This window comes from Numenius arquata, chromosome 2 (genome assembly GCF_964106895.1).
Source record: "Numenius arquata chromosome 2, bNumArq3.hap1.1, whole genome shotgun sequence".
Taxonomy (NCBI): Eukaryota; Metazoa; Chordata; class Aves; order Charadriiformes; family Scolopacidae; genus Numenius; species Numenius arquata.
In genome coordinates this window covers 73,683,212-73,710,857 of record NC_133577.1, presented here as the reverse complement: position 1 = coordinate 73,710,857, position 27,646 = coordinate 73,683,212, and the positions used below count along the sequence as shown (strand labels likewise).

The 27,646-nt window shown below is 40.4% G+C and overlaps 1 protein-coding gene across 1 annotated transcript; it reads left to right on the top strand.

Annotated features, from left to right (window-relative positions):
• The first annotated feature begins 438 nt into the window (after positions 1–438).
• On the top strand, positions 439–27,646 carry LOC141478424 (bactericidal permeability-increasing protein-like). Its single transcript, XM_074167507.1, has 16 exons — positions 439–532; positions 7,857–7,982; positions 10,366–10,477; positions 12,229–12,357; positions 15,322–15,480; positions 16,184–16,247; positions 16,335–16,395; positions 17,970–18,061; positions 20,265–20,438; positions 21,394–21,447; positions 22,407–22,577; positions 23,206–23,273; positions 24,780–24,822; positions 25,860–25,926; positions 26,960–27,036; positions 27,569–27,646. Exons 1-16 carry the CDS (start codon positions 439–441, stop codon positions 27,644–27,646), a joined length of 1,569 nt encoding a protein of 522 aa, XP_074023608.1.

Genomic DNA, 27,646 nt, shown 5'->3' with positions numbered 1-27,646 from the left:
CCCCCAGCCGATGGTTCGCTCCACACGCTACCTGTACCCCCAGGCAGGCAGCAGGGCTCGGCGCAGCTGCGCGCGCAGCTCCCCCAGCGTTGGCTCCGCCCCCTGCACCTCCAGCGGCGCCGTCCGCTTCTGCACCCGCACACGCAGCTTCATGGCGGCGGGTCTCCGCGCCCGCCCGGCGCCCCGAGCGGGCCCCGCCGGGTGGCGGCGGCGGCGGTGATGGTGGTGGCAGTAGGGAGCGGGCGCAAGGGCTGCCGGGGCGTGTCGTTGTTTTGGTCGGCGCGGCCCCGCCTCAGCCCGCCCGGCACCACCCCCAGGGCCCGAGGCGTGGCTCGGCCCGGGCCGGGCCGATCGGTGCCTCGGCGTGCTACGCCGTGGCCTGCGCCGTGGCCCTGCCCCGGCGCGATCGGTGATTGGGCGTTCGGGCTGTAGCCGCGCATGCGCCGAGAGAGGTTCTTACCCCGCCTGTCGCCGGGGCGTCGGGAGAGCGCAGTTGGCGGCCGTTGGTCCCGTTCTTTCCGGGATCGTTGCGGTGCCGTTCAGCAGGGCCTTATCCCCGCCGGGCCTGGAAGGGGATAGGCCGCTGGCCAGAGTGGTTTCTACACACTGACTGCTTGTGCGGAGGGGTTTGGTTGGGCCGCTTTTCTCTCTTCCCCCTTCTTCAGTGCAGTACCGGTTTAGATGATCTTCTAAAAACAAAAATGCCAAGGAGAGCCCGTTGCTGGCCGGGCGTTACACTCGGTTGGCGAAGTTCATGGGAAGTGGTGCTGAAGGAGGACGCTGCCCCCAAGTGTGTTTAGTTTTATAAAGGCACGTGTTTTTTTAAGGCAGACTACCGAATTGTCATCCTGGAGGTAATGTTTTAGCACTTGGAGTCAAAATAATCTCACCAGAAATACCAGGTGTCACAAACTTCACTTTAGTGGCTTTGGTTCCCCTTTATCTGTCATACTTGAATGAATTACATTAAATTTCAGAGAACAGTGAATTCAGGGGTAACTTTTGAATAATGGGTATTTTCAGATTATCTTGTTTTTCCATCTAACAATACAATTTACTTACCTCACATTTCTCCACACAAGGAATAATATGAGAAATAGGAGGTGCAGGAAAAATGGGGTGCTTTCTAGGAATATCATATTAAAGTAACAGTATGTAAAGTGAACTTGCAAGACCTAGCTTGCACAGCTACCACCAAGTATGACAACTTACTATGGCACTATTCACATTGCTTAACCCCATATTTCTAGGAGCAGCCCTATCTGTGCCCTGCCAGTGCTTACGGGGCCAGTCAGAAAAGGAAACTGAAACTTAAAAAATTCTGTTCTGGGCTAGAGCTGAGACCTCCTTTATGTCATATGAACATCCAACCTGGATAGATGTTGTTGCTAACTTTCACTTCACCTCGGAGTTTGCTCTGAAGGAAACTCTAGTCAAATATGTCTAAAGCTCAAGGCCAACCATCATCTGGTTTCAATGTCAATAAATTCCTCAATGGAAAGGAGGGACTCATATTGATGAAGGTGATGAAAGGCAAAGAGACTACTGAAATGGAATACCACTCATTGAACAATGGAAGAGCTGTTGCTCATTAGACTGAGCTTCATGTTACATACTGGGTCCTCACCTACGAGCGTTAAAACAAGTGATTTCCTAAGAAGCTTGCTGCACCCTTTGCCACTGCCCCAGTGGGAGAAGTGCTTATGCAGTCATCATCAAATGGGGCCGCATCCTGGATATATTCAGAAGAGTAGGTTGCAGCAGCAGAGAGGGATGAGAGTGGAAGGAAGGGGTAAAGGCAGGGACAAAGAGGATAGAAAAGGAGGAGAACAGATGAGGAGGGATCAAGAGCACCTTTCCTATCAGAAACTGTGCTTTTCTCTCTTGAAGAAGAAGATTGAATGCAAAGTGAGTCATGATGCTACCTCAACTTTATAACCATTTTCTTTTGGCCATGGATGTCCTGCTCTGTTTTGTCCTTCAGCATTGTCCCTGTCCTAGCCACCTCCTGTGTTCCCACTGGCTCCAGGTCTGCTTAGTCTGTGCTTTTGAGGAAGGGTGGAGGAGTCTTCTCTAGTATGAGAAATGTTCATGGTACAGTTGTGATGTTTCCAGCAGAAGCACCATTTCAGCAGCTTGTACAAGCTAAGGTAATTGTGTGAAATAAAACGGTTGAGTTTCTCAGGAGCTGGCTGTAGTACTAATTAGGTAACCAACTACAGTAGTTACAAGTGGGCATTTCTGCTGGCATTCTGCTAATTTTTCCTTTGATTTTTATGAGTCATGCCACAATGTGAGGTTTAGACACGTACTTCACACTGCAGGAAATATTAAACAGGAAAACCTCCTAAGAAACAATCATGATTAAAGGCTAAAACATTTTCCACAGCTTTCAAGTTTACCTGTGCAAATTTCAAATGACCCAAAAACACCATCCTTTTTTTTCCCTCACACATCTTTCTAAAAGGGCTCTTATTTGATAATACTTTTTTTTCTCCACCATTTTAATTTTGTCTCAGTCTGCAGGAGACTTCCAATGGCCAAGTATGAAGTTGCACTCAGGCTGGGAAAGGCACTGTGTCAAAATTGTACAGGAAACTTGTGGCTTACAAGCCTGAAGAAATGGTTGCATACAGAATAATTTTGGCTTTCAGAAACAGTTATTTTTTTATTAGTCTAATTCATTAGAAGAATATACAGTATGGTGACAAAAGATAGCTCTTTATCAGCATTAAGTAGCTGTTGGTAATGGTTATTAAAGGCAATGTGGTTTTTCAACTCAAAATGCTTCATTGAGGGCTTTTCTTCCCGACATGGTGAGTGTAAAACACAAGCAATAGAACCCATTCCACCAAATGAATAAAACCGTAGTGACAGCCTTAGTGGTTTCTCTTGAGAAACTTGAAACTTAATATAGCTGTAGTCCTGTTGACCTGCAGTCAACTTCCCATGGCAGAGAAGAACTATAAAAAGTAAAGGTCTCTTTGGATCAGTTGCATACCTCATGGAATTATTTTTTTTTCCTGAAAGCTGAGGGTAGTAATAAAGCTGTGATCCAGTGGACCTTTTTCATTATTTTTCTTTCTGTATTTGCTACTATGAAGAGTGTATTTTATAATACGTACACATATATATATACGTGTGTATATATTAACCCTTATGATACCGATATTTAGAATGACTAGGGTCACACTGAAAGATGTGAGACATGGTGGAAGGAGTAGGAGAAGGGTATGAAGGCTGGAGTATCATCAAGAGATCTGTGAAAGTCTGAAGTACCATTTTAAGTGTGCCAGTGGGGAAGAAGGTTCAAATCAAAAACAGTGAAAGAACCTCCTAACTTCCTGCAGCTCAATGGTGGTCACCTTTACTCCTAAAATATATTTTAAAGCCCTTTATGCTAGTGTTCTATAGCTAGTACATCTACTGGAGCTCTGCTTTACACTATCTCAAGTTGGCTGTCTACAGATGACCCTTAAGCAGCATCTGAAGTTTGCTCATGTGGCTCTTCTCCATTTCTGATTAAAATTTTGGTCATATGGGGCAAAGGACCTTTGAGTGGGTTTTCTGGGGTTTGCCACATTGCTTCAGACCATTTTAGCTACCACCATGTTATCTTGGATTTGTATCTTTCTTTACATTATTGAACTGCCGACAGTTGTGTGCAGAGTGAAAATCTTCACAGTGGCACATCAAGGACAGAGTTCAATATCTTTGCATTAGCAGACCAAAATCACATTTCTCTGGGTGGTAAAGAGAGGCTCCACCCACGGAAGAAGATTCTCAGAGGAAGATTTCCTGTGTTTTGTGATGAACCAAAGGGGTCAGGCTTTTCTTAGTGAGATTACTGCATCCAATTTCTAGGAATCTATGGTGACTTCTTACGGAACTGTAATTTATACAAAACCTGGGTAGGGGCTGCATAGGTTGAGAGAGCACCTCCATGAAAATAAGTGAATAGGTAACACTTATTAGGGTGGTTTTATTCTTTGTATTGCAGTTGTGTTTGTAGGCTATTGTGAGGATCAGGACCCTGTTAAAGGTCTCAATATTTCCTACTCTTCCCCTGTCTCTCGGGAACCAGCTTAAGAGCACCTTTAAAATCCTTAGCTGAGGGCAGTGCGCAGTGCAGAGCTAGAACAAGAACACTGAATTTTTTGCTAAATGGAAGTTGATAAAAATGAACTAGTAGTCCTGGCTCAGGTGCTAGAATGGAGCAGTTACAGAAGTCAGCAACATGAACTCAATGGATCCAAACAGTGGAAAGTGTGGTTTTGCCATCAGCTCATTGGACAACTGCCTCCCAACATAGTTATCTGTGGTTAACAGATTCTATGTAGGCATTGCAGCTATGTTATTCATTTTGCAGCCTGGCACAGGTTAATAGTTCTCTGGCAACTGTTCTCCAAGGCTTTGAAAGCCTTTATGAAGGGAATCAGGAAGCAAGCCACACTCAGGAAAAGCTGTGGTAATATAGTGCCTTTGCAAAGCCTCCGAAAGATTGGGGGGGCGGGGGGGGAGGAGTGGGATGTACCCAAACCTACTCACAAATCTAACACGGGGGTGTAGAGGCGGCCACTGCCTCCTATGGATTCTGTCTGAAGATTTCATTGAGTTACATCTCCTGCTGCCTCATGAGTTGGAAAGTGAATAGCATTGCTTTCCACACTGAATGGAGGAAACCATGAACAGGAACTTCCTGGAGTTTTTCTTTTCTCGTGGATATTTCCAGTAGTTGTGGAGAGGCAGAGATCGCCTGCTTTTATGTCATTTTCCTCTCTGTGTCATTTGCTGGATATTTTTAAGCATTCTGCCAATATATCTCTCCTGTCAACCATACACATTTTGTACTCCTATTACCTCAGAAGTGATTTTCCATATGGAATATCAGTGTGTAGGAAGGGTTAAAATCTTGAAGCTATGACTCCTTTTTGATTTGTCATTGTTGAGTGAGCTGCAGAAAACCTACCTGTTCTTGAGTATACTGCAAAGTAAATTGAAACAGTGGAGCCAGGGAGAAACTGAAAAATCCAGTCCCAGTTCTGTGGTAACAGCAGAGAGATTTGTGAAACTGAAGGGCTCTTTCTGGACTTCAGGTTGGGTAGACACTATATTTGCTATCATGTTTGTCTTGTGTTTGTTAATTATTGAGGTTTCTCTTCTAAATTTTTGGAAGTGGAAGAAATTCTTCTGTGGACTGCAACTGGAGAGTTTTGTGCAAGACCAAGGCAAGACAAGGACAAAATTCTTCTTCAGAGATATTCTGTTGTATTTTGGAGGTTGCTTAGTTTAAGATTATGTGTTTTTATGGCTGTGTTAAACCTGTACAAGACAATGATAGTGACCTTTTTTTTTCATCAGAAGCTTTCTTAGTTCTTAGGCAGATGTCAGCTCTAATCTTTATTGCAAGTTTTATTTAAAGTTTTTGCAGACTGTTCACAAAGGAGAAACCAAATGTGGTGTCTACATACTGGTAAGTAGAGTACTTCATTATGGTGAGACAGGTACACAGACTGAAACAGAGGAGTTTTTCATCTCTTTTCCCTACTTAAAGTACTTGAATACACTATCTCTGAGAAGACAAAAGAATTAAGAGAATGATTTACATAAAGGAATTAGTCATGCATGCTCAGTTACTGAAGATAAAAATCAGAGTAATTTGTCTGCCATCTATTGTCACCGACAATGCAATTAGAAGCTCTGATTTAGGCTATCAGGCAGCTGACAATTTCCATCTCTGTCTCAGTCATCTGACTAACCTTGTACAATCAAACCTAGCATCTGACAGAGGCTTGGGGCTTTGATGAAACCAAGAATATCAGTGGAGTGCAAAAGTAAAGCTTGTTGGTTTGAGAAAGCAATATGAAATGATACCGTCTTTTCCTGCCATGGCAGTTCAGTTGTTTGTTCTTTCAGCTTCTCACCTGGCACGCCTTTAAGAGCCAAACAAGAATATTATTAACTACAAAGTGTGGTAGTAACTAAGATTGCTGTTTTCTGTTCCTCAATGGGAATGAAATTAAATGAGAATGAGGTAGCTCTCCTGCATCAATGCTCCCAGCAATCCTGATAGATAAATACCTAGTAACTGTTTATGTACTTTAATGATAGAAAAATCTGTCTTTCTGGTTTTATATTGATTTTTAATTGATCCTTAATAATCAGGGTAAAAAGTGGCATGTTTGCAGGAAAAGCTAAAACACTTTGGAAAAAGTTTAAGATTTGTGACTCCAACTGTCTGTGCTGCATAATATAACATTGCTACCTTAAATTTATTGTGAGTTGCTTAAAGTATAGAAAATTAAAAAAAAAAAAACAAAAAAAAAACCAAAAAAAACCAAACCCAAAACATAAGAACTAGAGGTGGTAAGACCAATTGAGGAGATTTTCAAAATTTGTCACAATGTGGACTATGTTTTCAGAACGTTTTTTCCCTGAAATCACTTTTTCTTGCATAATCTCTTGGGGTAACTGTAAGGTGTCCCTCAGAGAACTGTTATCAGGGCAATATTGATAATGCATTTTGTCTGTTGTATAGTTCATAAATCCACCGAAGAGCAGTGTTTTATGAGGTACTAGGTAGATCTTGGATTTGCAACTGTTTAGATTCTGACCCGATCATATTCGTTCCAACATAGAAGTAAGACTACCAAAGGGTTTTTTATTTGGGTTTTTGATTGTTTGTTTGTTTGAATGCATTTGTATGTTTTCTAGCAGATAATAAAATAAATTGTCAGAATTTTTCAAGATAATATGGTACTTATTAGAAATCCAGGAATGATGTTATAGGCTGGAATACCTGGGAGGCTAGCAAGACTTTTTTGATACTTCTTAATTACGAGGATTTTGTACACAGGCAGATACCATGATCACAATCAGACATGTTAGAAAAGGATGTGCCACTCTCCTCAGTGGTAAGGCCAGAGTAAAGTTATCACAGGCCCCTAGTAATCCATTTCCTATTGCAACTTGGAGTTGTCTTGAGAAACAGTATTGTTACTTCTAGGAAACTGGGCAGTGGCTGTCATTAGTAGTGAAAATGAGGATGAATGCAAGAATTTTGAACAAAGAAACTTTACTGTTTTACTAGGAAAATGTAACAGAAAGAAATAATTTGTCACAGCTTTAGTGAAGCTGTGTCGTGTGGTTGTGTCACACCATGCCACGGCTCACAGTCTCACTTTGCACTCAAAGACACTGTGCTCCAGGCTCGTACCAGGACACCCTTCTCTACTTTGGTGTGATGACCGTGTAATTCTCGTGTGTGCTTTGAATTTACCCTTCTCATGTGACCTGATTTAGTTAATCTCAGATATCAGTGTTTGGATAAAATCAGAGGTTTGTGTGTAAGATGGAGGCAAGTTTTGTAGGGAGGCCTACTGTATTTTATTTTATAAATATACATATATAGATATACAAGATGATTTAGTTGAAAAACTTCTGGACTCAAGTCCAGTGTATCCTAAGGGGGGCATATATAACAAGGGTGTTGTCCTCTAGGAGGACAGACCTGCCTCTCCTTGGTTGGGTTTGCTCTGTCATGTTCACTCTGCAGGAGGTAGGACAGATGGTTAAATAAATCAGCCAAGACATGGATGTGGGGAAAGCACAGAGTAGTGGAGCAGAACCATTCGGTCTCAACAACAGCTAATGCCTACCAAAGTGCTTTCAAAGTAATCAGAAATCTGTGTGCTCTCCCACATTGTCTGCTTCCTGCAGTAAAATCACTGGCTAAACCTCTCTTGACTATTCACCCTTGTCCCAGTTTCATTGAGGGAAGTGATGGATACAGATTTTTTGCAACTCATGGTGTGCATCGTTTATGATCACGTTTGCATCATAAATGTTGTTAACAGGTCCCTGTGACAAAGGTGCGAAGATGCTAAAGGTGTGGTATTCTTTCCTGCTGTGTTTGCTGGCCTTGCAGCTTGAGGCTAATCCTGGTCTTAAAGTGAGGATTACTCAGAAGGGGCTGGACTACGGTATGTCTAACATTGCCAGAAGTTAATTTTTGATAAATTTATGCACAGAATATAGTTCCTTAATAAAGGTGCCGTGTAAAAACAAGCTCCTTAAATACTGAAATAGAATAAATTCCTTTCATCAGCTCACACCAGGAACACTCTTTGTCTCTTCTCTCACTTATTTCCTTCCTTTTGGGGCACCCCAAATGTGAATTTACCCTTGCATTGGGGATTGCATTCATACAGCTCAACAGTGTTTCTCCCACACTCCTCATATTCATATACTTTCTTAGAGCCAGAATAAGATAGTCATATCATTATTCCATTTTTAAAAGTGTTGAAAACTTGATTGAAAGTGCAATATTTAATTGACAGTAATAAGGCATAATTGAGGAAAAAAGCTTACAATTTAGGAACAGCCATGTAACTTCACACCTTTACTCTCATTCCTCCATTTGGACTGGGATAGTATCTGCATGTGCCATTCTTTCAAAAAATCTAGTAACCATCTGCCCCTTAATTGTGCCCCTTAACAGAACATCAGCAAGCTTGTGCATGATACTCCTAATCTCCACAATATATTTTCCTTTCGCTTTCTACTCATGCTAGCTCTCACTGTCTTTTACCTAAGATTTCGTCCATGGGTGTGGAGGGCACGCAGTATAATTTCAATTGTTTACAGAATTAACATTAATAATAAAAGTTAACAAGGCACAAATTCAACAAAGGCTGGGTCATGCTAAGGATTAATCGTCATTTATGTACTGAACATGCTGACAGGTAAACAATGGACTTTTGAGATGAAAAGTAGACACTCATGCTTTATGCCTTCAAGATGAAAGCAAGGATCAGGTCCAGTTATTTCTCTGTATGAGCATTGTTTTAAAGCCTTTTGAGGAGTTAAGAAGAGCTGGGCAAACATCAGTCACCCAAACCAGAACTGATCTCCTTATATTTTTATGACATATAGGAGAAATCGCTCCTTAGAGATCTCTCATGCCTTTAGAAATGAGAATTCAGCCTGGTGTTTTCTACTGTGACCCCAGCAGTTTTTGTGACATTCAGCATGGCCTTCAAGTGCTGAGTGAACAGACTTAAGTTTGCACACCCCTGCATTACCAGTAAGAACAGACATTAACAGTGTGCCTCCCAAAGGTATTTCTCGTATTTGAAGAGCGTGGTGCCTGTCACGTCTTTGCCTTTAATGTGAGATTTGAAGTCTGAGGCACCGGATCCTGCCTGCACGCTCCTTGCCTGCTGCAAGAATCTTGAGAGAAATCCCACCTGGGATCACTGGCTGCCTTCACTGGCAGTTGTAAGAGAACTTTAAGTTATTTCAGTCAGAGCCCATATTTTGCTTTGGAGGCAGGAATTCCCAGGGAATCATAACTTACCTCTCCTTCATAAAAGATGCATTTTATAAAAAGGTATTCATTCCAGTGCTGAGTTTTCATTGGTTTCACTTCTTTGCTTTTTTAATACACTGGAGTCTGGGGGAGAAAAAAATAGATATTTTGTATTCAGCAACTGTGAGTCCAAAAGCTAAAGAAGCTCATGCTAAAAATATCTGAAAGCAAGACATCATTCAGTATTAAAGTTGTATCAGTATCTTTATCAAAGATGAGCAAAAAGAAGGAAGACACAAGGAATTTGAGATTTAAAGATGTTCTGTTTATTGGTGATAGGGTCTGTGTGTGTTATCAATGCACAAGTAGCATTGAAGCATTCAAGAAATTCCTTAGGGATTCCTTAAAGCAAGGAGAGAAGGTAAGGAAATAAGTCCAAGATCTGCAGCATGCTGTAGTGGATAAGGTGCAGTGGCAAAATATATGTACTCTGAAAAAAACAGGAAGAAAACATTTAAAAGGATTATCTTTAAACCTCAAACAACTTCCCGTACACAAGCAACAATCCAGATGGTTCCGCATTTGACATACCAGCACTTCAGGTGCATAAATCACACTTTTTCCATAAGTATACACTACATCTAGAAGTCCTCTTGCTACTCCTTAACTGGCTTTTTCATTCAGCAGTTATGAGGCAATCTGAGGTAAAGGTGATGACCAAGTGTTTCCCAAGCCATATCACATTGTGGGTGAAGTGAAGGAAGTATAACAGTTTCAGAAACCTGACAAGAGTTCTAGAATATAAAATCAACTCAAGGACGAGATGATCCTAACAGATGATCTTGATCTTGAGTTAAATGATTTGTATGTGAGGCTAACAGAAATTATAGATGGATGTGTAAGTAGTTGGAAGGAGGTCTGGGTAAGGATCATAGAATCAGAGCATTTCAAGAACTATGTTGAAAGTGATGATTGAATTATTTGGCAGTATATCTGGACATTTGGGTGCCTGAATCCAGTCTGCAAGGCATGTGCTTTCCTCTGTCCCCCTGTAGGCAAGACGATTGGGATGGAGCTTCTGAAGCAAGCAGTGTTGAAAGAGACCTTCCCAAGCTGGAGTGGGCAGGAGACTTTCTCGGTTGTTAAGGTCAACTATGTCATTTCAAGGTAAGTAAAGGTAAGTAAACATTTCAAAGTTTTAGGATGAAACAGCTTATTACCCTGTAGTAATAATTATGCAGCCATTTTTTTGTTCAGTGTAAAATGTTAATGGTTCATCTAACTCTGCTTCCACTGCCCAAACACTGGTTTGTTTTATAAGTACATCCTTCCGCCACACTTTAGCTTTAGAAAGCTTCTGAAGGAGCACCTTGGCTGGTTTTTTTTAGTCAGTTTGTATCAGAGTTTGGGGCAAGACAGGTTTAAGCATGACTATGGTACAGCAAGGGAAATGGGTGGGAAAGAGGGCAGAATTGGTGTTATTAACAGTCTGCTACTATGAAGGATGTGTAGCAGTGAAACTAATTTGTTTGTGTTTGATGAGAAAAAGCTGACAGAGGGAGAAAATGAAAATGTGTATCTGGGCTGACGTGGCAGGAAGATGACTCTTACAGAAACTTTTTGGATGGATTTACAATGGTAAATCAGCATTTTGATTGGGTAGGGCTGGACACCTATATCCTGTTGAGGAAAATCATTGTACAAGGAGCAGCCAGTAGAGAAACACTTTTATAGATTTTCTTGCAATTTCTCCAAATAAGGAAAGTAATACAAAAGCATTTTTTTTGACAGCCTTCAATCCCATTTTCTACTGAAAGCTTTTCCAACAGGTTATAAGCAGAAAACCAAAAAATTCTGATCTTTTAATATTACTATCAAGCCAAGCTCTGCTGCTCTACTGCTCAGTAGCATTTTGCTTCCTTTTCCTTACAAATTATCCAGAGATTGGGGAATGTCTATCCTCAGAGGTGTGCAAGACTCAAGTGGGCAGGGCTCGCTCCTTAGCTGGCCCAGCTTTGAGTTCGGGGGTTGAATCAGAAAATCTCCTGAGGTCCCTTTCCAACCTAAATTATTACATGATCTTCAAAACCCCAATTCATTCTCCCAACCATAGTTCTTGAAATTGGCCGTCTTCCCAGTGGATGATCTGATTTTAGCTCACTGCAAACAGGATTACTAAAGGCAGCCTTACTGCTGCCCAAGATGTTATTGGAAAATTATGGTCATTTTAACTAAAAGTAGCTGGTGCCTTCTGCCCCAGGGAAAGTAGATTAAAGGCAGTTGTTTCAGAGATCTCTGCCAGATATCAGGAAACAATGAGGAATGTTTACTAAATGATAAGATCATAGCTGGTATCTTTACAATGTTCAGCTCAATTCAACACACCCATTTGCAAGACAATATCCTTGAGTATCAGAAACATTTGTTTTGGCAGGGAAATCTTCAAATGAGATTTTTTTTAGAAAAATGGATCCTCTCCGGAGTCCTTTGCTGAGGCAGGGGAGGGTATACAGAATGGGGAAAGAGAAACTTTGATGTTCTTCCGCAAATGCTTGCATTCAGACTACCTGGATTTATTTATAGATGTAGCATCTGGGTTTAACGCACAGACTTATTTTCCCCCAGCAAGCACATTTCACTCTAAGGAGATTGTTTTACTCTCAAGGGAAAGTTTTTGGGTTGGATAGGCATCCTTTTTTCCCTGGCCAGATATTGAGAATTCTTTTTCCAAGGATGCCTCTAAGTGTAATGGTACAGGTGTTTTTCTTTCCTAAAATATACAAGGGTCATTCATTTTTGAGAAATTCTTTTAACGAAGCGTAGACTTTGCCTTTTATATGTGAAAGATTTTCAGTGATCACAAGTCCTTCTTACTCTTGTGACATGCAGTCTAATATCCACCTTTCTGTATTCTGTAGGCTCAGAATTAATGACATAGATTTTCCAGAAACTTCTGCTTCTTTCATTCCTGGCACTGGCATTAGTCTGTCGGTGGCACGTGCTTCTGCTACAATCAGTGCAGACTGGAGAATGAACACGTGGCTGCTGTAAGTATTGTACAGTGCGATGCAGGTGCGGGGGACAGTTCTGGGAGAAGAATTGCAAATGAAATTCAGGAATCTAGTTGGTGATTATTATTGTTCAGGTCAGATATGATTTGTCATTTAGCAGCAATCTATTTGAATAAACTTCTTAAGAGGGAAACAACCTCTGCCAAATGATGCTTAATTTTTCCTTTTTTTTTTTTTTTAATTATTCTACCCACATGTTGTCTCTTCGGGAAGTATCAGCTCAGACATCTGTTACCATATTCAGTTTGTCCAGACTGTATATTACATTATATTACATGAATATTCAGGACCACAGAGTTTGCAGTGGCCACATTTGTTACTTTCTTTGTACTGTATAACTGGAAGGTTAACTCTATAGCTAATTTTCTATTTGCTGGTACAATGTATATTGTCCTCCAAAGTGCTCCTATTAAAGGAAGGGCACTGTCGCAATGTCAAACATCCAGAATTTGGAAACCCCAGAATTTGGGTCACTATGGAAAACTGACTTAGATTTATGAGCATGTGCAGTATCAGATTGTCTTTAATGATGAGACTGCATACTGATTTTTCCCCTTTTTTATCTCACCATTTTTGCTATAGAATTTTAATACAATATTCTAGATTTTCTTGGAGCAGGGAGAGGGCTAAAACTTCTGGGATATCAGCAAAGTTTGCAAGGTGCTAATCTCTACAATTTGCGTTACTACAAAATGGAGTAACTGGTATCAGCAGTAGGCGTTGCTCTATTTGCGAGCCAGATAGTACAGCAAGATGGATCACCAGGCTGCAAGTTTCACAGTATGTCATAATTTCAAAGGAGCACAGGAATGAAGTTCTGCATTCAGTCTTAGTACTGCTGGCTGCAAACTCTTGTCACTGTGCCCCCAACCAGTTTGTTGTTCCTTCTCTCATACCAGTATTATGAGGAAAAGGGTACTGTGTTCAGCAGGGCAAATCAGCTGTTCCCAAACATGAAGCCACCTCTCCCTTTTGCTGGAGGATAAGGACCTGGGAATAATCTGGAGACACCCCAGATATATAAGACTCCAAAGACTTCTTAGACAGTAAGGGAGGCAAGGAGCTGGTATGCAGAGTTTGGCAGAGCAGATCATGGTGGAGGTGGTAAAAGCCACCTTTGGTGGAGTTTAGGGGGTGAAGGTTTTTCATAACTTTTTGAGGGGCAGAAGGAATAATCTGTGCTACTTTGTTCAATATGATGTTTTGTGAAGCGCTGTAGGTTTAGGCAGATCCAGAATATGCCCTAGTCGTAATCCCCTCCATTCCCTAGTCCTATGTGTTGCTTTCAGCATAGAGGACTAAGAGGGACCAGCTGAAAATGAGCTTTCCAAGGGAGACCATTGACAACCCACCCCTCCCGGGCTCCTTCCAGGGTCAGTAAGATGGGTCTTATCACAGATTTTTAATTGTGATAGTGCTATCCCTGCATTTCCAGCTCTCATTGTAGCCCTCCTCTCCACTGTGTCCAACAGCACTCTGCCAGTCACAACATCTCTCAGGCATTTTGCTTTTAGAGGCACGGAGCTGAGACCCTGCTTCAGTGAATCAGGATTCCTTCTGAAGAAGAGCAGATACAAGGATGCAGGAACAGAGGACCTAAGGAGCTGGGCTTCTCCCTGTCTCCCAAGCAGCCCAAAAAGGGAGGAAGAGAGCTGAGATCCTTTTGCAATGGTCCCTGTCACTGAAGGATAGGTAAACCTAGGTTGGAAGGATCTCTGGAAGTCATTTTGCCCAGCCTTCTGCTCAACACAGAGCAATCACCAGATTAGATCAGGTCAGCTGTCTCTGTTGGGCTTGTTTAGCCAAAGATGGTGATGCTACAACCTATCCAAATAACCTGTCCCAATGCTGCACAACTCTCCTTGGTAAAATGTTTTTCCTAGTGGCTTGTGGGATGGGGGTTTGGTTAGGGACTAGAAAATGAGGGTTTGAAGAGTGATGCTTCCTCCAGATAGCCACTTAATGCACATATACTGACTGAAAGGTGAGTTTTAAAATGGTAGTGGTGGTAGAAGAGACTTTGTGTCTGGCCATACTACTCACTGGTTTGGTCAGGAGTAGTCTATGATTTGGGGCTGGGTTAAGATTAATCTTTTTGGATTACAACTGCTCTCCCCAGGATTTTTGCTTAGCCTGAAAGATAAAGAGGAAAGCAGAGAGACTCATGGTTTGAGCTTCATATTGGGCTGGGCTCTTTCTCCGTAGTATGGTGGAGCCACTGTAGTAATGCCTAGGAAAAGAAAACCTGAGTAGTCAGGACGAAGGGGTGAAAAGTAATGCTTCCAGTGCCAGTTTTGTTATGGTAAATGAGGTTTTTATAAGGCTATTCTAACATCCATTCAGCTCTCTGTATCGTGCTTGGTTGGTCTACAGCTTCTACAACTCCTAACCATAGTCCTAATACCTAAATTTGCTGGAATTTAGGTGTAAGGATATTTTTGTTGGGGTCTTAGTAGGAATTTTTACAGATAGGAGAATGAATGGGTTTGGATTAGGACAAAAAAATGGAGGACTGTATACATTTAAAAAGCTTCTTGAAAATTCTTACAGGAAAGAGGAAAGTGGAACAATTGCAAAGTTGAGAACCACTGGGTTGTATATTTATGAGCTAACTGGCTTCTGCTCCTGCAGTCCCAGAGGCCTTCAGCATGATCAGTCATGAAGGACCGGAATGTCTTGTGTTGCTGTGAAATTGTGACATTTTTGCAAACTTGTCAAATCCTGCACAACACTGGAAAATTAATGTCCTGGAAACTCATGCATATAATCTGTTTTTGAATACCATGCATGTCCCTAATCTACTTTAATCCCTAGAAAACCCATTCATCATTCTAGATGATAGAAGCAAGAAGTCCTTTCAAATTTGATTTACAGGTAGCTTCTTAAATTGTTCGCTTAAAGCAGATGTTTCCTTGACTGAGTTTGTTTTTTCTGTTTGAGCAGCAAAGACCAAGGAGGAATTACTGTGTCCATCTCAGGACTGTTTATCGCAGTTATCTTCGAAGTGTCACGGGATAGCACAGGCCACTTGTCTGTGTTGCTACACAATTGCCAGCTGAGCATTAATAGCGTAAAAGTCAAGTTAAATGGAGGATCTAGGTATGTACATTTTCTAATTACTCTGTGGGAAGTAGCAGGGTTTGTAGCATAAGGGCCACTTTTCAAATTTTGATTTTTAGGGATCCAGTTACCTGATATGACTAACTATTGAAGGCTATGAAAATAGATTTTTGAAGGTCTGTTTTCAAAACCAGGCTTCTTTCCTAAGTGTGTGAAGTGTGGTTAATCTACAGGTCTGTGTGCATGTGCCAGCAAATAAGCTGACTAGACATACTGCATATGAAAAACATTGCCATTTAAGCATGTTAAAGAGTACAAGATTGCAAATGGAGGTTTGCAGATATGAAGGCGATCTAGACAAGCTGACCTACAATTTAAGAATAAAACTTTCAAAAGAGAATATGAAACAATGTTTGTAGTTCTCCTCATTTTGATTTTCTAGAATTTTTTTTGTCTTACTCAAAGACAAAATATGGCTAATTGAGCACTGTTTATCAACATGTTAACGTGAACATTCACAACTTTGCAGATTGCCTTCTAAATAGCTCTTATGAGACTAAGAACCCCTAGCATTTGTCTGAGACTCACAAATTAATAAAAAGTCAACTGTTCAGTCTACCAATATCGCCATAATTGCTTCTCATTAATATAAATGACATTGATGTCCCAGTCTGACAGATTTTACGCTTTGAAGATTTTAATCCATGGTAAAAATTCATTGTGTTCATTTCCTTTCCTCCAGCTGGATCTACAGCTTTCTGTCTGGTTATATTGAGAAGCCCATTCAAACCGAATTGGATAAAAATGTAAGTTTGCAGAAATGGTTTCTGCTAGTGAAAGAAGGAGTTGAAATACAGGCCTTACATTACTGACTTGTCTCTCTTTTCATATAGCTATGCCTCAATATCAAATATAAAATCCAAATGATGGATACACAACTTAGAAAGCATCAGGGTGAGTTGTTGATAACAGATTTCTGTTAAGTAAGTGCTCAAATTGTAGCCTTTTTTATTAGATGTCAAACCATTCCTGTGTTCACAGTACAAAAAAAAAAAAGTGAAGGAAGAAAAATACGTTCATTGTTCTGTACCTTAGCCTGTTCCATACTCCACCCTAGAAATCTCTTGCATGCACCTTATATACAATATTCAGATTTCTTCTGTGCCCGTAGCAAGTCAACTGTAATCTGTCAGTCTGTTGTAGCTGACCTGTGTTGTTTCCTTAGATTTTTGAGATGAACATTTTCATGCTGATCCTTTATGCTCTTGGTACTGTGGACATAAGAAAACCTGAATTAGCAGTAATCCACTAAAGACCTAGCAAACATCCCATACTGCACTGTGGTCCTGTAAGATCTCGTAAACTTAGCACATTTTATTTCGAACATGAGTTCAGTGAGATAACAAGATGCTGCAGGCAGTGTCACACTAAGCATGTTTCTCTTCACACCAGTAGCAATTCCTGTGTCACTCTTGCAGAGACATGAAGACAATAGATATATTTGTCAAAAAAGCATATAAATGTAAGATTTTCGCTACTATAATCAATCCCACAGCTTTTTCTTTTTGTTGTTGTTGTTGTTGGGTTTTTTTCCAAGACTATTTGTGGTTTTCACCAAGTCAAATTCATATAATTCACCTAAGTCGTATAATTCAGGTCAGAGAGTTTGTTCCCACTCCTCACTTCGCATTGTGGATATTTCAATTATCTGCTCTGCTATTAGGAAGCAGAGTAAGTAGCCTTTTTTTTTTCTTCCTAAAATGGCCTATACCCGCTGTGTGCCAAGCACTGGCAAATATTACTGAAAATCATGGTCATCAAGAACGTTTTCTTATGCAGCACATACCTAAACACTTCAGGCTCGAGGGCACTCCAACCTGTGCTGTCATATTGAGAATTTCATAATCTCTGTGTGAATTCACCATTTCCCTTTAAAAACACCTGATTATTTATACAATATGAAGAGACCTTACAGTCCAATCAAAAATAACAATCAGACTGAAGTTGCGTGCAAGCACCTTTCAGAAAAAGTCTTCAATCATATTGTGTGATAAAGTGCCCTATATTGTTGTGAACAAACATCCCTTGTCTGCAACACTGATATGCGTAAAACTGTGCTAATGTCATCTTCCAAAGTATTTTATAGTATTTACCAGTGTTTCACTAATCATATAGGAAAGTTTAGCTCTCAGGAAACACATAAGAAAAAGAAGGAGACTCTGTTGCAAATACTCATTTCACTGCATGGGAGAGATTTCTAAGCATATTCAGTTGTGAACAACAGGAAAGCAAGGCCTAAAATGGGAGGAATCTGTTACTTTTTCAGAGGGAAGACTCACTTTTTCTCTTATAAAAAGTTATTTTATTTTCTTCTTCCTTCTCTTACTGTTATTCTTCTTCAAATTCATCATTTCTATTAATGCCTTTGCCTTTAACTAAACAATAACTGTTTGTGATGTGTTTTTGTAATAATGGCTGTTGTATTTTTGTAATAATGGCTGTTTTGGTTTTGTCCATCATTCTTCTAGTCTTAAGCCAGATTGATGCTTTTGCACAAATAGACTACTCCCTAGTTAGTTCTCCAGCAGTCTTCAAATCACACATTAACTTGGATTTGAAGGTAATTTATCTTTAATATCAGTGTCGTTTCTAAGACTTTCTGGTTCTCTTTTGTGTTGATTCATTTTCTTTCACTGCAGTCTTGTTCTGTCTCTCCAATATTTAATTAGAAAAGCAATAAGACATTTGGACATTTTGGGCAAGAGCTATTTTGGAAACTGGATATGATTGTTTATTTAATAGATTAACTGCATTTGTTAATTAGCCAAAGCTATTATTTAGAATTAAATTGTTTCACAGTTGAAACCCTTCAGATGTGCTTTATAAACAGCATTAAAGTGTTCTTTAGATATACGCCTCCTCCACTGCTGCTTGGTCTTCACCTGTTGCTAGTGGTACGTAATGATGGCTACCAATGTGATTGCAATCCAAAGTATTTGTTTTGAGATGACTCAGCATCTTGTATATGTATAGGTCACACCCAAAAAAAAGACTTCTCACAGACAGTCCTTGAGCAGCACACAGCAGTTCCTTTCTTATCTATTTTTAATGTTTTTTGGCAAGAGATATCTCAGTAACGCCCAGCTATTCCAGCAATTTCAACAGTCCTTGTAATTCAGAGCATCCCCATTGCTCTCAGAAGTGACTTCAGTTAAGAAAGGTGTGCTAGAGCTACGGTTAAAACTCTTCCTCTTGGTTATTTTGTTCAAGGAACTTTTACCAGCCACAAAAAAACACTCTGCAAGCAGGATATACATAATATACAGGATATACAAAAAGTCATAGGTAATTATTTATCAGCTACTATAGCTAACTAGAACTTACAGGCTAAGGTTTAACGTTCTGACACCCCGATTGGATACTGAATGAGTCTTTCTAAGTCAGTTATTAGTCAGTTAATGGAGTTTCTGGTCCTCAGTGCTCCTTGGAAGAGGCTGATTCTTGGTGATTATGAGTTAGAATCATAGAATGATAGAATAGTTGGGGTTGGAAAGGACCTTTATAGGTCGTCTCGTCCAAAACCCCCTGCAATGAGCAGGGACGTCTTCAACTAGATCAGGTTTCTCAGAGCCCCGTCAAACCTGACCTTGAATGTTTCCAGGAATGGGGCATCTACCACCTCTCTGGGCAACCTGTTCCAGTGTTTCACCACCCTCATCGTAAAAAAATTCTTCCTTGTATCTAGTCTAAATTTAGTTTTTTAGTTTAAAACCATGACTCCTTGTCCTATCTCAACAGGCCCTACTAAAATGTTTGTCCACATCTTTCCTGTAGGCCCACTATAAGTACTGAAAGGCCGCAATAAGGTCTCCCCAGAGCCTTCTCCTCTCTAGGCTGAACAGCCCCAACTCTCTCAGCCTGTCCTCATAGGAGAGGTGCTCCAGCCCTCTGATCATTTTCGTGGCCCTCCTCTGGACCTGCTCCAACAGGTCCATGTCCTTCCTGTGCTGAGGGCTCCAGAGCTGGACACAGTACTCCAGGTGGGGTCTCACCAGAGCAGAGGAGCAGAATCACCTCCCTCGACCTGCTGCCACGCTTCTTTTGATGCAGCCCAGGATAGGGTTGGCTTTCTTCAAACTCTCAACTTTTTTCTTAGGGTTTTATAGCTTTCTCTGTCAGTTTTTTTTCCTGTTGAATCTTTCAGGTACTAACCATTACAGTGTCAGTAATTACACTACTTACTGTCTGTTCTTACTTTTCTTATCTTACATGGCCTGAACTCATATACCTTCTCACATTTTAGGCATTAATTTCTTAGTATAACTGAATCAAGGTCCCGCACCTGTGCAGCACCCAAATTAGGTCTTAGAGGACTAGCAGCTGGACCAGGGCTAAGAGGTGGTATAAAAACCTTATTTGTGTGTCTGTCCTAAGCGACTTCCAGTGCTTCTGGGGTGTGCCTGAAGATTTTCTTGAAATGTCACCCTTAGAATTAAATTAACAAACGTGTCATTGCCATAAGAGAAAGAAAACTGTGGTCCAGGAGATTTTTTTTGTGTCTTATAGCTACTGTTCAGAATACTCACTTCAGTGCTCAAATTCAAACCTTGAAAGGATGGAGGCCAGATTTTCTCCGTAATTCCTGTATTTTTCCAATTTGCTGATTTTCAGGGCATATCACAAACTTATTTGCTTACTTCAGGTTTTCTTTAATGTCAAGCTTTTCTTCATGTTAGGAAGAATTCTTTCTTTTCAACCACTGCTAATATTCTGATAGCTACTAATGTTTACAACTAGAAATACTTGATAATCACTCTTTGCAGGGCACAGTCTATCCAGTAGGAAATCACACAGACCCTCCCTTTGTGCCAGCTCCATTTGCCCTTCCAGACCAGGGTGATTCCATGCTATACCTGGGAGTCTCCAGTTATTTTCTTAAGTCTGCTTCACTGGCTTACTACAGAGCAGGGGCCTTTAACATCACCATCTCTGAAGAGGTGAGTATAATTTGCATGTAATAGAATTAAAAATAACAGCAGTATGGGTAGTCAGCAAAGGAGAGTAATACATTTTGTTTGCCATTTCACACAGATTTGGGTCACAATTCTACCATTTGTAGGAGGGATTCATGACGTTCATTCTGTATGTCATTACTTAAAATAGTCAAAGTCTCTCTCAAACCTAAGTTCGAACTTCTTGGCAGCTCTAGGCAAGGAATGACAGATATGAACTTGGTGTGCAAGGAGTGGCAGAAAGAACAAACAAAAAACTTCTCTCTGCATGGATTCCACATAGGGAAGGAAAGGGCAAGACAGGAAAAAGTGTACTGAAGTCACAGTCTGCTGGATAGAGGCCCACAACAAAGGTATTGGCTGTGTTGAGAGCTAGAAAAAACGCTCAAACTTAACAGAGCATCAAAATGAGGCAAGAAGCAGGTACAAGGAGAATAAGTTTTCAGCTGTGGGTGAAGAACATACAAGACTTCTTTCAGAAATTATGTTTCCACACTGACATTAGTAGTCAGAGTTTCCAAGAAGTTTTGCTACAAGGGTCTTTATAAAAATTGGTGACACAAATAGCACTGACAAAGATTATCACAGTGGTTAGCAGCAAAAGGGCAAATATTTTGAGTCCTGCCCCTGACAGTATATTTCATGTAAGAAAGTCACAAAGGCAGGAAGGAAGCAGGATGCAATGTCTATTCTTTCAAAGAATAATGCTTGTTCACTGGTATGTGCTTCTAAAAGATGTCCATGAGAAATCTCTCTCTTCTGTCCCATAGAGCACTGTGGGTTCCCTAGGAATCATTCTGGGGCAAGGAAATTCTAAATCAAAACATGGATTATCTAAAGCTAAAGTAAACAGGATATGTTTTTGGTTTTTTTTTTTTTCCCAAGGAAAACCTAATTTTCAAGCTGATATAAGGATCTAATTTATTTCATTTGTTTACAGCTTGCTACTACGTTCAACCTAAGCACCACCTTATGCAAAGATTTTGTTCCTGAGGTGGGTACTTTTACTTATACAGACCATTTAAGAAAGAGCAGTAGCTAATGTTTCATATGGATATTAGATATCTGTGTACTAGCTCATTTGCAAAAGTTTGGAGTAGACAGGGAAACTGAGGTGATTTTGATTAGTGCAAGTCTACCCCATCATAACTCTGTGTTTTTCCTATTTATATCACACTACTCTTTAGTTGTTCTCTACCCCTTTAGATTGGCTCTCAGTCTCTGAAACAGTCACAAGGACTAAGTGGTAAACATCTGTGAGATGTCTCCTTTTATTCCTGTTCAAGGTAATGGTATCTCTGCTATTGGTAGCATGACTTCTCTATGCAAAGATACCCGATTTATGATTAACAGAGATTATACACAATGGGAAGTAATAGTCATGATTAGCTAAGTTTATAAATGTGATGCAAGAAATTAAGGTACTATGAAATGCTTTAAAAATCCCTAATATGGCAACATTTACTATAAAATTATGAAAGCTGGAATCTGTGGCATTGCGAACTAAAGTTTCGTCCTCTAGGAGTTTCTCTATTTTTCAAAAGATTGTCTCTTTTGGAAGGCTGCGTCTTTTCCAAATTCTTTATATTGTCAGGGTCTTTTTTTTTTTTTTTACTGGAATCACTCATTTCTCTCATCTCTTTAACATGCAGTGCTAATCCCCTCCTCTTGAAATAAATTTTTCAGGAACAATCTTTAAATTATTTCTTTATATATGTTCAATATCGGTGAGTGTAAAGCATCGTTTGTTTTATGGTCTCTGAAACTCAGAGTATATGCAATGCTAATTTTGTCATTTCAGTTGGTTTAATTAAAATGAAGTATTTTTAATATAGATTAATTAACAAGATGATTGTTATATAGCACCTGATTACAATGCAGCCACAGAAACTGTAGCTTAAGAAAAGCTTAACTCTTCATTCAGTGTTTTTTTACCTCTTCGAAATTCCACAGATTGCTCTGAGTAACGGAACAGCGTGCCCAGTGCTGCTGAAGCTGATGGCTACATCACCACCTGTGGTCAGTTTAAACGCAGACAGATGCATCCTCCAGATCACTGGCTCTGTAGAAGCGTTTGCTGTTCTGCCAAATTCAACCACCCACTACGTCTTTACAGGGAATCTAGTAAGTAACATGAGCTAGAAGATAACATTCAGTGCTGGGGCTGAACAAATCACACAGTAATCTTCCAGATCCTTTGAAAATCATAGGTATCGGCATAAAACAGCATATACTGGTCTGCCACAAATATGCATAATGTTCTGTTATATTTCACAGGGAGGAAACATGCACCACATATTGTAGAATTTAATAGGCAGGTGCAGGGAGCTACTTATGAAAGCCCTTTTTTCCATGTGGGAGGTTGAGTGATTATTGAAGAATAAATTGTAATATATAAAAATGTGATTATCCCAGTCTTCCTAACTTTTTGTTATAAAATAGTACAGTGTGTCCCCAGACATCTTTTCACTAGGTTGAAAGTGAACCTATTATGTCAGCCATGCAAGGACTTAAATGATCCTAATGATAAGGAGGCAATTTGGCTAGTGTTATCACTTCACTCATGCAATCTCAGTTGCTGACAGAAAGCAGCAAATTCACAAATGATTTCCCTATCTACGTGTATTGACCAAATAAAAAGTTTAGACATTGTGTTTCCAATCACAAAAGCAATTGCATTTGTGCCTGTATCTAAGACAGTATCTATCTGTGTATACAGTCACAGAAGACTGTTTTGTTTTTTTCCCTGCAGACAGCCAGTACCAGAGCCAATTTGACAATAACCAAACAGAAGTTGATTATCTCATTACTTCTGAAGAGGTAACCAAGGAAAATTCAGAAAGCAACATTAACAATCCCAACATTAGGACACAACAGAACTTCATTGTGTCAGCCTGACAGTGCTTGTTTCATCATGAGAAAAAGAAAATTAGTTACCTTCATTCTCTCAGGGCTCTAAGATACTTTTGACTGGTTGGTCTAAATCTTGCAGAAATTGGTAATATTTAGTAATATTAAATAGTAATGTTAAATAGTAATAATTAAAATTAGAAATATAGTAATATTGTGGAACAACCATGTCTCTTGTACAAAGTGATACTCCCCCTTTCTGTAGGTTAAACACCTTTCCAGATGACAATGTCCAATGTATTGGTTATCTTAAAGGCATCTCTTTCAGTCTGTGCTGATGCTGGAGAATGAAGTTTAATAGTTAATTCAAAACCCTCTAAATGTTGTTGCCGTTCTATGACTGAGCATCATAAACAAAACTGCCAGAGTGCAAGCACTGCACTGGACTACTGCAACTAGCCCTCTGTACGGCTTCACATGAGGGCAAGGGAAAAGTGAGACTACATAGCACATACTGCATCCATAGACACCATGCCATCGAACAACTGAGACTAGAAAAGTGTCTGTAGTTTGAAACAAAGCTCAGAGCTTTTTAGATTTTGCTTAGATCTTGCTGGTTTTGTGATTACCTACAGTTACAGCTGTTCTCAGCTGTCTTAGAATAAATTTTATTCACACTTCAAGCTGAACTGGGTTGACAGCCCCCTTCTTCCTAAATGCACCAAGTGGGTAGAAGCACAGACTTTCAGGCAAGTAGCTCACATTAGTGTTTCTTCTTACTGGCTTTATACTCCAAGTTGGGGCAGAATACTAGAATATATGATATTTTTTAACCTATTACATTTTCATTAAAGAAAAACGTGAGCAGCCTTTGCTTAGTTTTGGTCACTGGACCTTTTTAACAGCAAAAGAGGACTTTGATCAGAGCCAGTTTAGAGTGATCAGAGCCACAGTGTCAGCATAAATTTAAGAAGTAACGATGCCACTAACTTAGAGCTTTGACGCAAGAATGTGTTCTTCTGTTCTTCAAAATGTTGGTTTTCCATTGCATTATATTTACAGTGATCTGAGGATGTATTACAGGCATCAATGGAAACAATTAGGAAATAATGGTTAGGAACGGATATGAATTTATTTAAATCATAATGAACTTTTTAGTAATGTATAGTTTAGCTATTGCAGAAAATTGCAATTCAGAAAAATGCGATTTTCTAAGTCTTAGAGTCACAGCCCAGGACTACATGTAACCGTAGGAGCAGATTAGTATCAGAAAGATCCCAGTGATTCTAGAACTCATTTGTAGTCATGCCAGTTTTGATTAAAAGCTGTTGGGAATCAAAGTGTCTTTGGGAAAGTTAAATGTATGATTCAGCATTAAATCAGTATCAAATTCCATAAATGAATCTTCAAACAGTGTGCATAACTTGTGCCTTCATCCTTTCTAGCGAATCCTCTTCTTTTACCTCTTTTCCTCAGGCTCCAGGTCTCCCTGCTCCACCCAACTCTTGGCCTCTCTAAGGTAAGTTGATGGTTTCAGTGCCTAGGAAAGGTAGCTGAGCCCTTCAGACATAAAATAAATTAATCTGAACTTGTTGCTGGATAACTTTTGGTCTGTCTTGGGGATATCACCTCCCACTTCTCTTTCTGCTTTGAAATAGGATATTCTCTGCTTTTCTTTTTTCTTTCCAGTAAGAGGAAATACCTCTTGGAGTGTTGAGGTTTTTTTTTCTTATCAGAGGCTCCAAATGTAATGGAGTTATTACCATGTAACATTAATTGAAACAAAGAGAAATGTCTGCCTGGGTCTGCATGACCTAGCAAGTCATCATAGTTGATTCTGCTCACTTCTGTATCCAGCAGCACAGAGGCAAGCATGGGCCTAGCACCTCTTCTAGCCATTGCTGACAGCCAGCCTGAATTCACAGCTGGATTGAGTAGGTCTAGCAGTGAATACAAAGTCAGGCTTAAGCTCAGTTTCAGGAATTATCTTGGACCACTTCAAACAAAACATAAAAAAAAAAAAAAAAAAAAAGCAGAGTGAAAAATAGGGAATAAAAGAAACACCATGCCACTGCTTAGATCATTCACTGTAGACTGAGAAATGGTCAGTGCGACTCTGCAGCAGTTCAGCCCAACCTTCATCTTTAAGTGAAGGGAGGAGGACACTAATCACAGTGTCAGAGCACCAGGAGAGGGCAGTTCTTGCCACTCAGAGAACAGTTCACTTCTGAGAACTGAGTCCTGGCAGCTGAAATGGGTTTGAACATATTTCATTCCTAAAGTTAAAGTTCAACCTAGATACTTAACATACAGAAAAAAAAACCAGATTTTAATTTAACTTATCGTGAGAAAAATGGACACCTCTTTGCCATGTGTATTTTACATAGTTCAGCTGCAACTTAAACCAAAAAAGATCGTTTTTACCTAAGATTTTCTGTCCAAAGCTCTGTTCTGATCTTTTTGCATGTCGCTCCATTTCTAAACCGCCATCTCCCCTGTGAAGCTGCAATTCCATAGGCATCCAGCAATAATCACCAAATGTGTTTTCCCCCTCAGCAGATGTCACCGATGGAGAATTTTCTGTCTTACGCGTTACGGAGTGCAGTGATCCCAGTAATCAATGGTAAGGATTGCGGCCAGTTCCTGAGCACAGTTGGTGGGAAAGCAAGGCTGAAACCATAAAAGCAAGTGCCCAGCTTTAAAGACTGTGTTATGGGGGGTTTTCTGTCCATTTGGCTACACCTGGACAGGTCTACACTGTGCTGGACTTCAGTCCTGGTCCCTCAGTCACCTGGATTAGGGGCTGGGACAGAGCAAGGCTTGGCTCCCTTCCTAACACTGGGTATGGGTTTGATTTTCACTGGATGCAGCATGGCAGCAGAGGTGAGACATGCTTCAGTCTTGTCCCGACACAGAGTCAAGCCAGAACCGGAGAATGGCCCAGACTGGGGAAGTGCAGAAGTGCACTTATATCCTGGGGCTTTGGGAGAGCATCTCTAACTTTATCACCTCCCTCTGCCTTTGTGCTTCACCTGCTTCCACAGGCAGGACAAAACAGAAAATCAGCTCAGTGGGATGCAGAGAGTGAGGGGATGATAAAGAAAGAGGTGAAGGTGGAAAGAAGCAGGTGGAAGAGCACAGAAGGTGCCTGTGAGGTAAACAGAGATGAGGAGACTGCCTAGGAAGGAAGTGAGCTAATGATGAGGAGAAAGGAAAGAGAACGAAAGGGAGGGATGCAAAAATCAGGTGTTTGGAAAAGCAAATAGGAATAGAGCTGGGGCTCAATCCAGGAAAGTAAGGATAGATGAGAATAAGAGGGACCAAGAAGATTCGAGGATCAGGTAGAGAAGAAAATAAAGGAAGATGGAGAGTAAGTCAGAGTGGGAAACCGCAGAAACCAGATCTTGCAGGGCAGATGGATATCTGGAAAGGAGGAAAGGCAGTCAGATGCCAGTGTCAGCTGAGAGATTGTAAGAGGTTTGTATGCAACTTTTTCACAGCATTTTTTAGCAAATATGAATAATAGGTCCCTTGAGAGGTGCAAGGACAGCTGATTAAAGGGAAATTGCAAAACAAATTGAGTTCCTTGAGAAAGATGCTTCTGAAGTGCATTTTATTATTACATTAAAATGTATTTATATTTGTCCTTTCCAAAGATAAACTAGGAAAAGGATTTCCTCTTCTTAACTTGGCCCACACTACCCTGACTGGACCTGTAATAAAAATTGAAAAGGTGAGAAGCACGATTTCTTGTTAAAGAATACTGCTTCTTTTTCAGGCCTGTGCATTTGTGTGTGTTCCTCTGTTGGGTAGATCTAAATGTTGCTAGTAGTAAAGCTTAACTATACACTAAATATAAAAAACCAAACTCCACCCACCCACCCCTAGCAGTTGTAGGTTATAAAGGGTCCACTAGCCCTTTGGGGTCTGCCAGCACGGGGGCAACACAAGGATAGCTCTGCTATCCCCAGCTGGGCTTAGGAGCATCAAGTGCTTGACTCCTCACTGCTCTGATCGTTCTCTAGGAAGGCTGATAAGCAACCTGAGTGTCACAGTGGTAAATGTTACTCAGCCTTTTGGAGGGTGGTATTAATTTACATCAGAGCCCATTCCTATCCTAAAGTTAATTAAAGTTCAGGAGGCATAAAGCCACTCTTGTCTGCTGCCCTGCTGAGGGGCTTATCAAGGGATCTACTCCCAGAGTACTGACCCTGAATATATCTGTCCAAAATTTAAAGTAATTTTACATGTTCTTCTTTCCTTAGGGTCATCTGGTCATTTCCACTGATGTTCACTACGAACATGAGGAAGGGGGAGATGAGGACCTTGACAGTCACTCCTAA

Bases quoted from the DNA above. Each gene is read 5' to 3' on its own strand.
- LOC141478424 (XM_074167507.1), top strand. From the start codon at position 439: ATGCGCCGAGAGAGGTTCTTACCCCGCCTGTCGCCGGGGCGTCGGGAG. The intron at 533-7,856 runs GTGCCGTTCAGC...TGTTGTTAACAG, and splicing joins TTCTTTCCGGGATCGTTGCG to GTCCCTGTGACAAAGGTGCG. The intron at 20,439-21,393 runs GTGAGTATAATT...ATTTGTTTACAG, and splicing joins ACATCACCATCTCTGAAGAG to CTTGCTACTACGTTCAACCT.